The 14,390-nt window shown below is 30.1% G+C and overlaps 1 protein-coding gene across 1 annotated transcript in view; it reads right to left on the reverse strand.

Moving 5' to 3' along the window:
* The window catches only part of LOC130670875 (ras-related and estrogen-regulated growth inhibitor-like), a 58,281-nt gene extending 46,249 nt beyond the window's left edge, over window positions 1–12,032 (reverse strand). The window contains exon 1 of the mRNA XM_057474480.1: window positions 11,252–12,032. Within this exon, the coding sequence (XP_057330463.1) occupies window positions 11,252–11,312 (61 nt within the window). The 5' untranslated portion in view covers window positions 11,313–12,032. The remainder of the gene's footprint in view (window positions 1–11,251) is intronic.
* Between the last annotated feature and the right edge of the window lie 2,358 nt (window positions 12,033–14,390).

Raw genomic sequence — 14,390 nt, forward strand, 5'->3', positions numbered from 1 at the left:
ATGAAAAATAAATAATATAAAATTGATTTTATATTATGAAATATTAGCATTTTAATACCCAGTAAATAGGTCCGTAAACGATTGATCCGGATTTTGCGGGGATTATAATCACGGTAGGGCTGTCTACACTCTTATGATATTAGTCTGAGTACATTACATACATACATACATACATACATACATACATACATACATAACATACATACATACATACATACATAACATACATCCATCTATCTATACATACATACATACACACGTACGTCTATACATACATACATTACATACATACATACATACGTACGTACATACATACATTACATTCATACATTCGTACGTACGTACATTACATACATACATACATACATACATACATACATACATACATACATACATACATACATACATACATACATACATACATTACATACATACGTACATACATACATCCATCCATACATACATACATACATACATACATACGTACATACATTACATTCGTACGTACGTACACACCTACATTACATACATACGTACGTACATACATACATTAAATACATACATACATACATACATACATACATACATACATACGTACGTACATACATGCATACATACATGCGTACATACATACGTACGTACATACATACGTACGTACATACATTCGTACGTACATACATTCGTACGTACATCCGTACATCACATACATACGTACATGCATACATACATTTATATATATATATACATTCATATATATATATTGAGAGTTGTTTCTTTGCAAGTTGCAAGCAAGCAAAGTGGACATCTTGGCGACACGCAAAGAACCTGAGTATACACAAGTGTTATAGATAGATCACGTAAGGAATAATTAACTTCACATATATATATCTATAGATATACAAGTATATAAATCGATCTTTTGCTTTACATGCAGCACTAATTGCCATCGATAAATTTGACATCTCCTTGTCTAACTCTAGCCATGGGCTTGTTAGAAAGTAAACTATAAACTCTCTTTAGTTTCATATATATGTATATATGAGCTAGTAAAATATTTGTAAAATATGAACACATATATATATTTAGTACACGCGTCATATGTTTGCCACCTCGTTACGCGTGACTGAAAGGAGACGGAGAGCAATAATAAATTTAAATATAAATTTGTTATTTTCAGTATATTATACATCACATATAATCTAAAAATTTTCTCACGTTTCATCGTCGCTCGTATCACTTTCCATATTATACATTAATATTATATATGTATGTATATATTATATATAGTTAAGTATTATGCGGTTTTGAGAGAAAAAATAATAAATTTAAAAACAATATTATATTTTTCTCACCTCCGGGCGGAAAGCGTCAACTTTCGTCCCGCTGTGCAAAACGAAGTTGTCGCTTTCCGCCTCCGTCGAGGAGAAAAATAGTATACACTCCTCGGGAAGTAAATAAGAAAGCCTCAGATCACATGTTTGTTGACCTCGGCTTCGCCTCGGCCAACAATTACATGTGATCTGAGACATTTCTTACTTTACTTCCCTAGGTGTGTAATATACTATTACGGCTGCGGTTTTTCTGCGAATTAATTAGACGTCTGACAATTGGATAATTAAAATAATAATGAGCTATTTATCCAATTAATTAATTTTTTAAACTATAATTTATGTGATTGGTTTATTTGTAATTAATAATTTTATTTAAACTCAATAATCCATAATGTAATTGAATCTTTTTTTTTATTAATAAATAGAGCGTCAGCAAGTTTATGGTTAAAAACTAAACTGTAATAACCGATCCGCGTACTTGACATCGAGTGCAAGGATATGACGTTGTCTCGTCTCAAAGCTGTCGCCTAAGGGTATTTAAAACTTTCAATTACTCATCTCATCTTCCACGATCTCTTCCTCACCACAAAAAAAAAAAAACGTTATATAAAAAACCCAAATGCATATCCTTGATATAATAAACATACTCTCACACGCAAGCTCATGTATATATAGATATATATATATCACTGCCATCCGGGACATAGGGATCAACTCCTTTCACCATGGGAAAAATTTAGACTTCATTAAACAATAAAAAGATGGAAAATCCAAACGTTCACGAGTCACTTGATCATTCAAAACATAAAAAAAATTGGAGTTAAAAAAAAGTGGTCAATAAAAGGGAGTTCCTGTATACAAGAAATAATAACAATAATAATTTTAAAAAATGGTAGTTAAATTTTTTTCATGAATTGACAGTTTTTACTTCAATTCATTTAATCCCATCTAGTCCTTTTGCCGCTATTCTTATGGCTGTATGCAAAATCAGGTCGATAACGTTTTTCAACGAGTATTTATGTAATTTGATGCGAGGAAACCGATTTTGATAATTAAAAAGTTCTACCGTGGTCCAGGTTTTTGTTACAAATAATTTAATTGTTTAAACTTAAATTACAAGAAAACTATAGTTGATAGCTCTTAAATATTGGCAAAATTAGCTTTTTTGCATCAAAGTACACAAACAATGCCTGAATCATCTTTCGTCTATCTCTATTATTTATTAAGATATAGCGTCTTAAAAAATACAAACTTTTTGCCAGGTCCGTTTAGCTGTGGATGCGCGCGCAATTTTTAGCCAAACGTTACTGTAAAGTAATTTTTGTTATATTCGTTCCAAAATTTCAACTTTTGAGCGCTGGGTGGCGTCCGTAAAGGGTCTCTTTTTCGGCTACGCCTCGGACGTCAAAATTACGCCCGTTTCAAATCTTCCCGCCACAAACCTTAAGCTCATATCGAAATATCGTCGCTGTCAGAAAACCGCCACTTCACGGCCTTATGACGTAAATATCTATTGTGATATAATTGCCGTCAATTTTACTACGGCCATAGTAATTTTTCCATGGATTTATTTAAATTTCCGCCAGATGGCCAACATGGTCTGGCTTTAATATGACACCATAGAGGGGCAATTTATGCAATTGCGAAATTTATTAATAGTATTGATAAAAGAATTTAAATTTTGAACACTTATTTACTTATTTATAATTTAATTATAGTCTTTGATTAACTGATTTAGCTGTTGGCATGTAGTTTTCGACGTGCCTTTTTTATCAAATAGTGAGTAAGCACAAAGATCTCAACTTTGTTTTGAGTAAATAGATATTGAAGGGTAACCAAGATATAAGTTTCTAATTAAGAATCTATTATATGTGCAATTATAGTTAAGATTTCGCGCCTTATATATCATAGGTTAAGTTTCCATTGTAAGTGCCTTATTAAGCTAGTTTACATTAAGATACGTATATAATTTTGTAACCTTAAACAAGCTCATGTACATGTGTTAGGCTAAATGGACTGTAGTCCACAGCCTGTATTTTTTTTTATTAATAAAAAAAAAAAAAAAAAAATGACACCATAGCATCTCAAACAATAACAATTTCTCCATGGACTGATTTTCAAAAGAATTCTTATATTTTTACATTCAAGTGTAAAAAAAATAGATCAATCTGTTGTATATTTTTAAAGTTATCGTGTTTGCCAACATTCGTTTACATAAACGGCGATCACAGGTTTCTTTCACAATTTTTTTTTTAATTCCTACAATTCAAAATTGACTTAAAATTGTGTGTTTTTGAACGAATGTCATACGTTTTTTACATGAGAGAACACATCTCATTGCTTCGCAATTGAGTTGTGCAAAAATATATAAATGATTAATTACCATTAATCAGTTTCTCTAATATCTAAACTCGCGGACCTAGTTTATTAATCTAATAATATTTATCTCCATAAAAATAAAACCCGTTGGTCCATATATTTATTACCGACAAACACCAATGTAAACACTACTAGAACTGTTTAATAAACGTTTAACTTTGGTAATAATTTACTATCGACCTCTCGGTTGACTCGGTTAAATCCGTTTAATCCTCGCTGACTACAACTACGACACTCTCCCTGTTCTCATAAACTTCATCTTTCTCCTCCTCATCATATTATTCTCATTATAATTTTTCTTCTCCGTCTTCTCGTTACATTTGCTGGCACACGTGAAAGGTAACGAACAGTTTATGCTCCAGCTTCATTGGCAACACACCACTAGCAAGTAAATCTATTGATGTGATGGTATAGTATACCTCCAACGACACTTGTTTTATTTAGTACCCATATCCAAAGGATGCTGCTGATACTCAGCTTCTTTATCTTCTTGGCAGGCGACGTGGTGCCGCGACTTAACTGAACTTCTCTCCTCTTCTCTACATACTTTTTTTTATTTTTAAAGATCAGTACATCTTTTTGTCATATAATTCTCTCTCAGTCTCTCATCTTCTCTTGTCTCTTTGCTCAGAATAAGTCAAGAGTGTGGAGCCTGTCTTTGAAACTCTGGCTTTTAATCCTGAGCATTGCACGTTAACTCCTTTTTATACCTATACCTATACTCATATATGTATATATGTATATATATAAATGTATAATAGTGTGTTTATATATAGTTGTGTAGCGGGGAAACGAGTTTCGCCGCAAGTGCATCAGTCGAGAATATTTATTAACTGGCACGCGCGACTCTCGGCCACGATGTCGTCCTCTCTTCCTACTCTTTGATCCCTCAGGGCACTCTGTAGCTCTACCTCTCAAGTAAAGCCAGAGACCGTCGATTTACACGAGAATACTCTCCCTTTTTCTTTATTTTTATTATTATTTTATTCTTTTATATAAAGGAATAAAAAGAAAATTTTTTTTCTTATGCATCCCAGACTTTGAACTTGATTGTGATTAAATCAGATTGAGCAGACATTGTTTAATAAATACAAACAACGGGTTATCAGCTGTGAAAACATCGTTACAGGCATTTTGAACTCTCGCCAGTATTGAGACCGGCCTTCCTTGCGTCATTGTGACGTTGTACGAGAAAGTAAACCAAAATTTTACTTTGCATGCAGTGTAGTTTAAAAAAAAAAAAAACTACAAACTTTTATTTATAAACTTAATTTTTCTTTACTTAATTTTATACTCCAATTTAGTAATTATAAACCCATTAAATTAAAATGTCGTTTAATTTAATTCCTTATGATTTTATTAAAATTTAAAATGTTTTTTTTTTTAAGGGGGGACGGGTCTGAGATACAAAAAAAAAAGAGGATTTTTTTGTGATTTTTTTTTCAGAGTTCGTTATCAAAATTCTCAAAATTTGTGACATTATTGAGCATCATTTCAAGAATTTTCTGATAAATTTTCGGGAAAAAATATTTAAAAATAAGCCAGTGGTATACCACTATAGTGGGGAGAGACGAGTCACCTCAAAAAGTCTCTATGCCGTAGGCAAGATAACTCATGACTGCCTCATCTGAAATCAAAAAACCTAAAAGATATCATTAGTACATAAGTTTATCTTGGATCTGAACGAAGGATTTTTTTTTTTCAATTACTTGTTTTTTAATTAAACAAAAAGAGCAATTTTTGGCAAAAATCAGAGTTTTTTGATTGCACCTTTACCAAAAATTCAAAAATGAATATTTTGTTCATTCTTTCGCTCAAATCCAAGATAAACTTATGTACTAAAGAAATCTTTTTGGTTCTTTGATTTCAGATGAGGCAGTCATGAGTTATCGTACCTACGGCATGCAGACTTTTATTAAAGTGACTCGTCTCTCCCCACTACCACTGGCTTATTTTTCAATATTTTTTTATGAAAATTTAGGAGAATATTCTTGGAATGATGCTTAATAATGTCACAAATTTTGAAAATTTTAATAACGAAGACTGAAAAAAAAATCACAAAAATTTTCTCTTTTTTTTTGTATCTCAGACCCGTTCCCCCTTAATGTAACATTTAATATTCACATAAATAATTGCAAATTAAAATTTCAAATAAATAATTACTGTAATAATTTAAAAAAATATACATATATTTTAATTGTAACTACTCAATTAAACCGTAAGTATATTTACAATAATTAAAGTTGTCTTGTTATCTCAGCACACGTAACATCTTTATAAAGACATAAAAATAATTATTGCGCAAATAGGGAACCTTTCTAAATGCCTTAATTAGTCGAAAAAAAGAAATATATATTTATATATATATCGCACGAAGAGTTAAGAATGAAAGCGATGCTTTTCACCGAGTTGATTAACCTCCTTGTATAGCTATAGAGTCTACCAGACTTTAAACTCGTCGATGGCATGCGAGGTAATAGATGCAGGCATAAAAGGAGGATAAGGATGAGGATGAGGACGAGGATGATGAGGATGAAAGAGAGAAAGAATATACGAGAGAAGAGAAAAGGGAATTAAAAGAGGTAAGGCATTGCTGCATTGATCGTCCTCTTCCTGTCGATCGATATATATACGAGTTTACTGAGCGAACCAACGACTCTTAGACACTCGAGATTTAAGTCTTTAAAACTACTAGTCAAAGGTATATATTAAATAAATATAAGTAGGTAGATCTTACATAATTGCTCGATTGTCTTCTAAACAGATTCAAGTTGAGAGGAGTCGGCTCTTTGCTCTCTCACTTATATCAAGTCGACGAACGAGACTATCCGAAGCACTTGCAGTAAATGGAAATTCTGTTCACTTTTTTATTTTAATCGAATGAACGTTTTTGAAAAATGAAAATGTACACAAAGCCGGACCATAGTAAAATTTACAACACAAATTACTGTAACTATTGGGAATTTTACTATGGCCATTAGGGTGAGCCAAAAAAACCAACCTATCGAATTTACGTCTTAAAAAGGACCTATATATCGAGAAAAAAATTCTCCCATTGGGCAAAATTTTTAGCTCAATTTTAAAAGGTGTCGGTAGCTATTTGAAATTTCCCATTTAAATAAGATGCAAAAAAATTTTTTTTGATTAAAAATATTATAACTTTCGAACCGTGTGAGATAAAAATTCGGCTCTAGAATATTCTTGTATGGCATTAAATTTTTTTAAAAAAAGTCCTGGAAGTCGAATTTGTAAACTTGATATTTCGTATACTAACAGGCCATCAAAGTCTAGAGTAAACAGAATCATACAAATTTAAGGCTTTGATATTAAAAATATCAATACTACGAAAAAATTTGTTCTACATGTAGTGCAATGAAATCACCAACAATATCCACGTTGTAACAAATAATATTTTTTTTATCGATCACAATAACAGAAAAGTATTTGGAAAATCCAAATAAAGCTTTAAATTTGTATGATTCTGTTTAAATAATTTCTCTGTGTACACAGAAAAAAAATTCTGGACTGAAAGTAAATATTTTTGATTCAAGAAATTTTTTTGAAAACCTCAATTTTCGGGAATCAAGTAGAAATTTTCCTGAGCAAGAGAAATTCTCTTGGTTCAAAAAAATCTTGACTTAGTTCCCGAAAACGTTTGTCGCCCAAAATATTTTCTTGACTCAAAATAACTTTGTTTTCTGTGCTCTCTAAAAATTAATTAGTGAATATGCACTGGGAACCAGCTATAAATATACCACTGGTCGAATTAGTGGTATACTTATAGCTGGAGGAGTAGTGACTATCAACTGATTCGCGGAGAATTTCACTAATTAATTTTTAGAGAGTAGAATAATGCATCGAGCCTCGTTCTTAATTTTGCATTTAGAGGCTTTGTTTGAAAAAAAATTACTACACAGAAAATGATTTCTTGGTGCAAGAGATATTTTTCATTATGAAATGAAAACAAAAATTTTTTTCTCGCTCCAAGAAAATTTTTGTTTTCAATTCATGATACAAAAAAATTTTTGAGACAAGTAAAAATTTTCTTGAGACAAGTAAAAATTTTTTGTGTTAAGAAATCCTTTTTTTTGTGTAGTTTAGAAAATTTTAAAATTACACTACAATTTTTTTTGTTAATAAAATTTTTTAATAATCATTTGTTTATCGTAATTATTGAAAATGCTGTTTAACAAATAACTTTCATTGCATAAACAGTTTTAAATAAAAATAAAAAAAAACTCAAAGTGAAATTAAAGAAAGCAGTATTACGAACAAATTAAACATGATAAAAAAATATCAACAGACCGATACAAGTTTTCCATTTATTATTAATAATTAATATCAATGATTCGACATAATTTATAAATATCATACCCCAATTATTAAATAACAATAAAATTATTTAAAATATAAATAACAATAAATTAAATAATTAATTTTATCGCGTTAAATAAAAAAGTAATTATTTATTATTTGTCTTTAATAAAAAAATTATTATAAATGAATTTACTAATAAAATGATTTAGTAAGAGGGTACAAGTATCGTGTGTCTTACAGTACGTAAATTAAAATTTTATAACCACACCAAACCCACAATTATATAAAGGACATTGCACTTCAATACTTTAATTACGCCAATAAAACATCAACTGAGATAAATGGACCCAGGCTTATATACTTGGATATTTATACTCTCGTCAAAGGTCAAAATCTTTGTTTATTCTCATGATAGCAATTATAGTTTGAATAATAATGCTGATATCATACAATTTTTTTAGATATATATATCCGACGAGCTATAAGATATTTAAATATTTTGAAGGAGGGTCTACACAGAAAAAAAGAATTTCTTGGCACGAAAAATTTTTATTCACCCCAAGAAAATTTTAACCTGACAAGAAATTTTTCGTATTATGAATTGAAAGCAAAAATTTTCTTCAGGCGGGAAAAAATTTTGTTTAAACCAAGAAATTTTTTCTAGTCTTAAAAAAATTTTTGACCCAATAAAAAAAAATATATATATATTTCTTAATCCATTTCTAACGTAATATTTATACTATCATCATCATTAAATTACACAACATTAATTAATGCTCATTAACAATAAAAATATTTAAAAGTAAAAAATAACTTCCGTGATTTCGTGTAACTTAACTTTTACAACCACACAAACATATATTATGTATTTAAAATCTATATAGCAACTACCACATTTTAAATTCTCATGTGCACTATAACTATCGTCTCAATTAATCGGAATTAATCAGAGAAATTAATCAAGGAAGTGTCGTTGGTAATTAACATACGAACTACTAATTGACTTATCAGATTTAAAATTTTAATTTAAAAAATATAAACAACCCATAAATATATATACATATTATTAATTAATTATTCTATATATTTTGGATTGTCATTTTAATTAATTACCGTTACGGTTCTGAATAAACATAAAAAAAAAACAACGCGAGTGTTATCGCATTAAAATCAAACTCTGGTATGAAACAGTTCAGGATTTAGCGCATGGAAGTGACTCAGCTACTCCGGATCTGGTTGCGGTTAAAAGTGAACAGTAGACCCAAAGAGTAGACTGGATAACCGATAATGTCCAAGGAGGTCCTTATTACCGCGGCAGTAGGAGACGATAGAAGTTAAACTTTTACGGATTCCTGTCGTCCTTTTCCTTAAGGAGTCTGGTTTAAGAAATCGGCATTAAAGGAAGCCGCGTGAGAATAAATTACAAATCCTACCGGTTCTCTTCTTTATTCACTCGACTTATACTTTATTTCTTATTCTTCGTCTTCTTTTTAGTCTACAGAATCTTCTTTGGTGCTTCTCTTGGCGCCTTTTTTTATATTTTTATGCTACAACCAATCTGCTTTGGGTTCTTTTACACTACACTACTCGACGTAACGAGAAGACCTTAGGATAAGAACACTTGTGGTGTGCTTTAACCGAGAAAATAATTTACCCTGATCAACATGTTGATAACAAAACTCAACAGTACCGTTGGATTTACATTTCGCGGTAACTATTTTTTCAAATACTTTTTTTTACGCTAAAAATATCCTCGAGGAATTAATTGTTGGCAATTAATAGACGACAATTTATATTATTTATTAATAAATTAAATTTTTTATGTCACTCATGCCGAAGGATTCGCCGCTGACTAGCTAAAGAGCCTCTAAAATTTTATATTAAAATACAGTTCTCTCTGATTGGTCGAAAGAGTGGTGTATTATATATTAAAACACTCGTTTTTATATTAAGCCAATGAATTTTAGTGAAGTGGGCGGAGTATATCCCTACTCAATGATTCAAGCCAATGACGTCTATCACTTTTCTCTTATGACGTCACTGGGAATTTAGCTGCCTTCTTAACGTGACAAAAATCTCTAGACTGCACATGCGCGCCCGTATGAAAATAACATCTATGGTAAAAATATATGATAAATATCAGAAAATATATGTGGCCAATTTAAATATATTTTCTGATATATTTTTTTTTATATTAAAAAATATAATATTCATCATATATGACTCCGTATATGTTTAGCATATATGAAATATATATGTCAATCATATACAAAATATATTTTTATCATATACGAAAAATATATTCTGATCATATATATCTAGTGACATTGAGTATTTCACCGATTCCACATGATGTATAAGATACTATTAACTTCCGGCTATGAAAATTAAAAATTTTCAAAAATAGGGAAGGTATTGGTTCCGGTTCGATTTTTGAAAATCGAGTTTTTATCAGATTTCGATGTTTTGAGGTCCTAGAAATTATTAAACTCGGCTGCGCAATTTCAAAACACGGTAACTGACAAAAATAAAATTTTGGAAATATGAATTGAATCTCATTCACACTATTGAGACTTCACTGGAACTAAAAATACTAAGGAGTCGATTTTGAAAAATTTGTCCCTTACTGTGCTCCGGATGAACGTCTGCGTGTGTGGGTGTAAAATAAATTTGCCGTACGATATTTTTGGAACGAATCAGTAAATTTGAATATATTTGGCGGCAATCAAAAGAGCTCGTTAAGACTTAGATTTGAAGTCAATTGGTCGAGTAGTTTTGATGTTTTTTTCGTATAACTCATAAACCACTTGCCCAATTTGTCTCAAAATGTAATCGGTTTTAAATCCTGAAGCCGTTTCCGTTGATAAAACTATTTTTTTTAGCTAAATGTATTTTTTTACTCCAAAAGAAAAAAATCTACTGGAACTCACAAATTATTAATAATTTCGAACTCTTCAAACTCAAAAACCGCAGGAAGTTTTGGAGTTAGCCCGCAAAGTCAACCGGTTTTAACATTTTTTCTTTTAAAAAAATTTTTCGCTCCCAGTTAATGGCCGCAAATTAAATCAGACAATTATAACCCGATAAAATATATTTTAAAATTCAAATTAACAATTTAAAAATTAAAAAATTTAAATAATTGATTGAAAAAAAAAGTAATCTCCATTTGAAATAACACAAGACTCATTAAAAAAGCCATAATAAAAAATAATGAATAAACTCACCAGATTTGCCGACTCTGGGGCCGCCGAGGACGACCACCCGGATCCTGTTGACGTTGGTCATCCCAGATCTTCTTCAGGTATCATCAGACCCACTCTGGCACATAATAATAAATCCATCAATAAAAATCACTTGTCACAACAAACTAAATTTAAAAAAAAATCACTTGTCCACACGTTTAAATTTAAATTTAAAAACCACCGTCACAGTTCACAGTGAATATTTAAAACACAAAACAAAAGTTTGTTTATTTAATACGGAATGCGGCAATCGTATCTACTAAAATACCGCTTTGTAATTATCTCTACCGCACCAACACCAAGCTCATCATCATCATCATCATCATCATGATCCTCGTGTCGCTGAAGTTAAATTACAACTTCCTCATCCTTCACTATTTTACCCTCCCACCGTTTTAAAGTTATTTTTCTTATCACATTTATTTTTATTTACTCCCTACTATTTTAATATTTTATAAATACCAGCTCGAGCGTGAATCAAGATGACGTGTTCCTCGGTTGAACCTCACTGTAATACATTATTTTATCTATCTCGAGGTTTAAGTTATTTAAAACCCAGTGCTGTACACCAGAATCCACAATGTAAAGCTACACAGCGCACAAGTAAACCAGCATCAGCATCAGCAGGAGCAGTCTTTCTTAAAGAGCAATCACCTGGAGCTCTGATGAACCTGCGGTCGAGTAAGAACTATCTTTTAAACTTAAAATATTTTTATATTATAACTTTTTCCTTATACTCTTACTCTCAAGCTTCTCTCACTTGTATGTACGCCAGTAAAGAGAATAATCCAAGAGCTCGACCACAAAAGGTCTTACGTTAATTCTCAGTCTCCGATGTGACAGGAATTATTTAAAACCCGAATAATTTAAATTAACTTCAGTTGTTCAGTATCAAGTTCAATGACACGCGTGTTCGTGTATGTTATCAAATATATGAGTATGTATTGATATATTTATACTGGTATGTAATTCTCTGTAATGTAATAAATATAAAATAATAATTTTTCTAGGCGATGACGGTAATAAATTTAAAAAAAAGTATTACGTGTAAAAAAAAATTTTGTTATGCAGACTCGGATGTTGCTGGTGGAGTTTGAATTTAAAATTGAAGCGCGAAGATAAATGAGACTGGTCGTTTCTCACGATAAAGGTGTAAAACACCCATGGAATCTCGTAATAGACAGTGAATCCTCGTTCGTCACGTTGTCCGAGTGTAACTTCTGAGGCGCCACCACGACCTCGGTATCCTACTTACTCTCTCGTACTGTTATTCTCTTGCTTTTACTTGCACACGATTATTTATATATGTATACATGTACAGCAAGTATAAGTACAAGTACAGGAACGGTGGTAGTGGATTATATGAATGTAGTTGTGGAGTATTAAGTACTGAGGAGTAGATGAGAGTAGAGTAGTACGAGGAGTTGGCGTTCGTTGCCGCGGCTTCTTTCACTTTCTCTGGATCCTTCACTCGCGCTTCAGGCTCTGCTGCTTACACTTTTAAGACCAGGATTATTTTTAAATGGAACGTGATTATCGCCGCCCAAAATATGTTTCTAAGAGTATTCACTGCTGATGGAAAATTAACGCGGAACCTTGACCATCAATTTTTTTCACTGATTGTTGATCTGAAAAAAATATTTTTATTTTAGTTGTTTATTTTAATTTTGAATTATTTTGGAGCGAAAAATTTATGACACTGAAGTCAACTGAGGTTTAATAATTTTTTGATTATTTTTCTCGAGAAAAGATTTGAAAAAAAAAATATTTGAAAAAATGCACTCATAGATTTTTAAATTTTCGACATGTGTATTTTTTTTTTTTTTTTTTTTATAATTAATTTGTTTAAAAAAAATCCAAAATTTTTTATTGTCTGTCAGTTTATGATACTGAAGTCAGCTGACGTTTAATAATTTTTGGATTTGTTTTTTCAAGATAAATTATAAAAAAAAAAATATTTGAAAAAAATGCACTCATAGATTTTTTAATTTTCTACATGTGTATTTTTTTAATTTTTTGTTTATGTCATTAATTTGTTTAAAAAAAAAATCTAAAAATTTTTGATTGTCAATTCATGATACTGAAGTCAGCTGACGTTTCATAATTTTTAGATTCTTTTTCTCAAAATAAGTTTTGAAAAAAAAAAATATTTGAAAAAATGCACTGATAGATTTTTGAATTTTCTACATGTGTATTTTTTTAGTTTTTTTTTTTGTCATTAATTTGTTTAAATAAAAGTCCAAAAATTTTTGATCTGTCAATTTCAGGATCAAAATTTTTAATTCAAAATATTTATTATTATTATTTTTTTTGTAAAATAAACATAAACATTTAGTTTGTAACATTCGTCGAGTGTAAACACAAAACATTATTCAAAAATTTAAATATTTACTGAAAAATCGCGCGTTTTTATTTTAAAATAAAACTTTTAAATTATGGAAAGTTTGTAATTCATGGCACGTGCGTAATATTTAAAAATGAGTAATCTGTTTTTTTTTACAATCTAGATTTTTATATACTCTACTTATCAATGTAAACTGTACAAACATTTTTATCGTTCGTCACCTAAGAAATAATTTATGAATAACAAAAAAACAATGAAATGATTAATCATTAACTTGCTGCGTATCTAAAACTAATTATAATAATTTCCGATTATTTTATTCGACAAAAAAAAAATGTGACTATTTCTTGTCATAAATTAATTAAATTATTGAATAATAAATTTATATCAAGATCAAGTTAAAATATATATGTATATAATTATTATAAAACAGTTTATAATAAATACAGTAAAATGCGTAGTCGATTAGACAGGAGCGATAATCAATCGAAGGTGACTGTCGTCTCGATATATCGACAGATTTAACAGTTCGAGTTAACACATGTCGCAATTTTAATTTTACGCTTCAATTACTAAATATTTATTATCAGTATAAAAACTTTCAAATTTACGCGCGCAAAAATTCAAAATTCCGCCCGTAAAAATAATAATAATAAATTTTAAAAACAGGGAAAAAAAGTAATGCTTTGATAAAACTACGCGTTATCAAGAGTATAATTACACTATTTACCTCAAAAAATATATAATCGTCTTATCACTTCACTTGATAAAAAATAA

Source organism: Microplitis mediator, chromosome 7, assembly GCF_029852145.1.
Source record: "Microplitis mediator isolate UGA2020A chromosome 7, iyMicMedi2.1, whole genome shotgun sequence".
Lineage (NCBI taxonomy): Eukaryota > Metazoa > Arthropoda > Insecta > Hymenoptera > Braconidae > Microplitis > Microplitis mediator.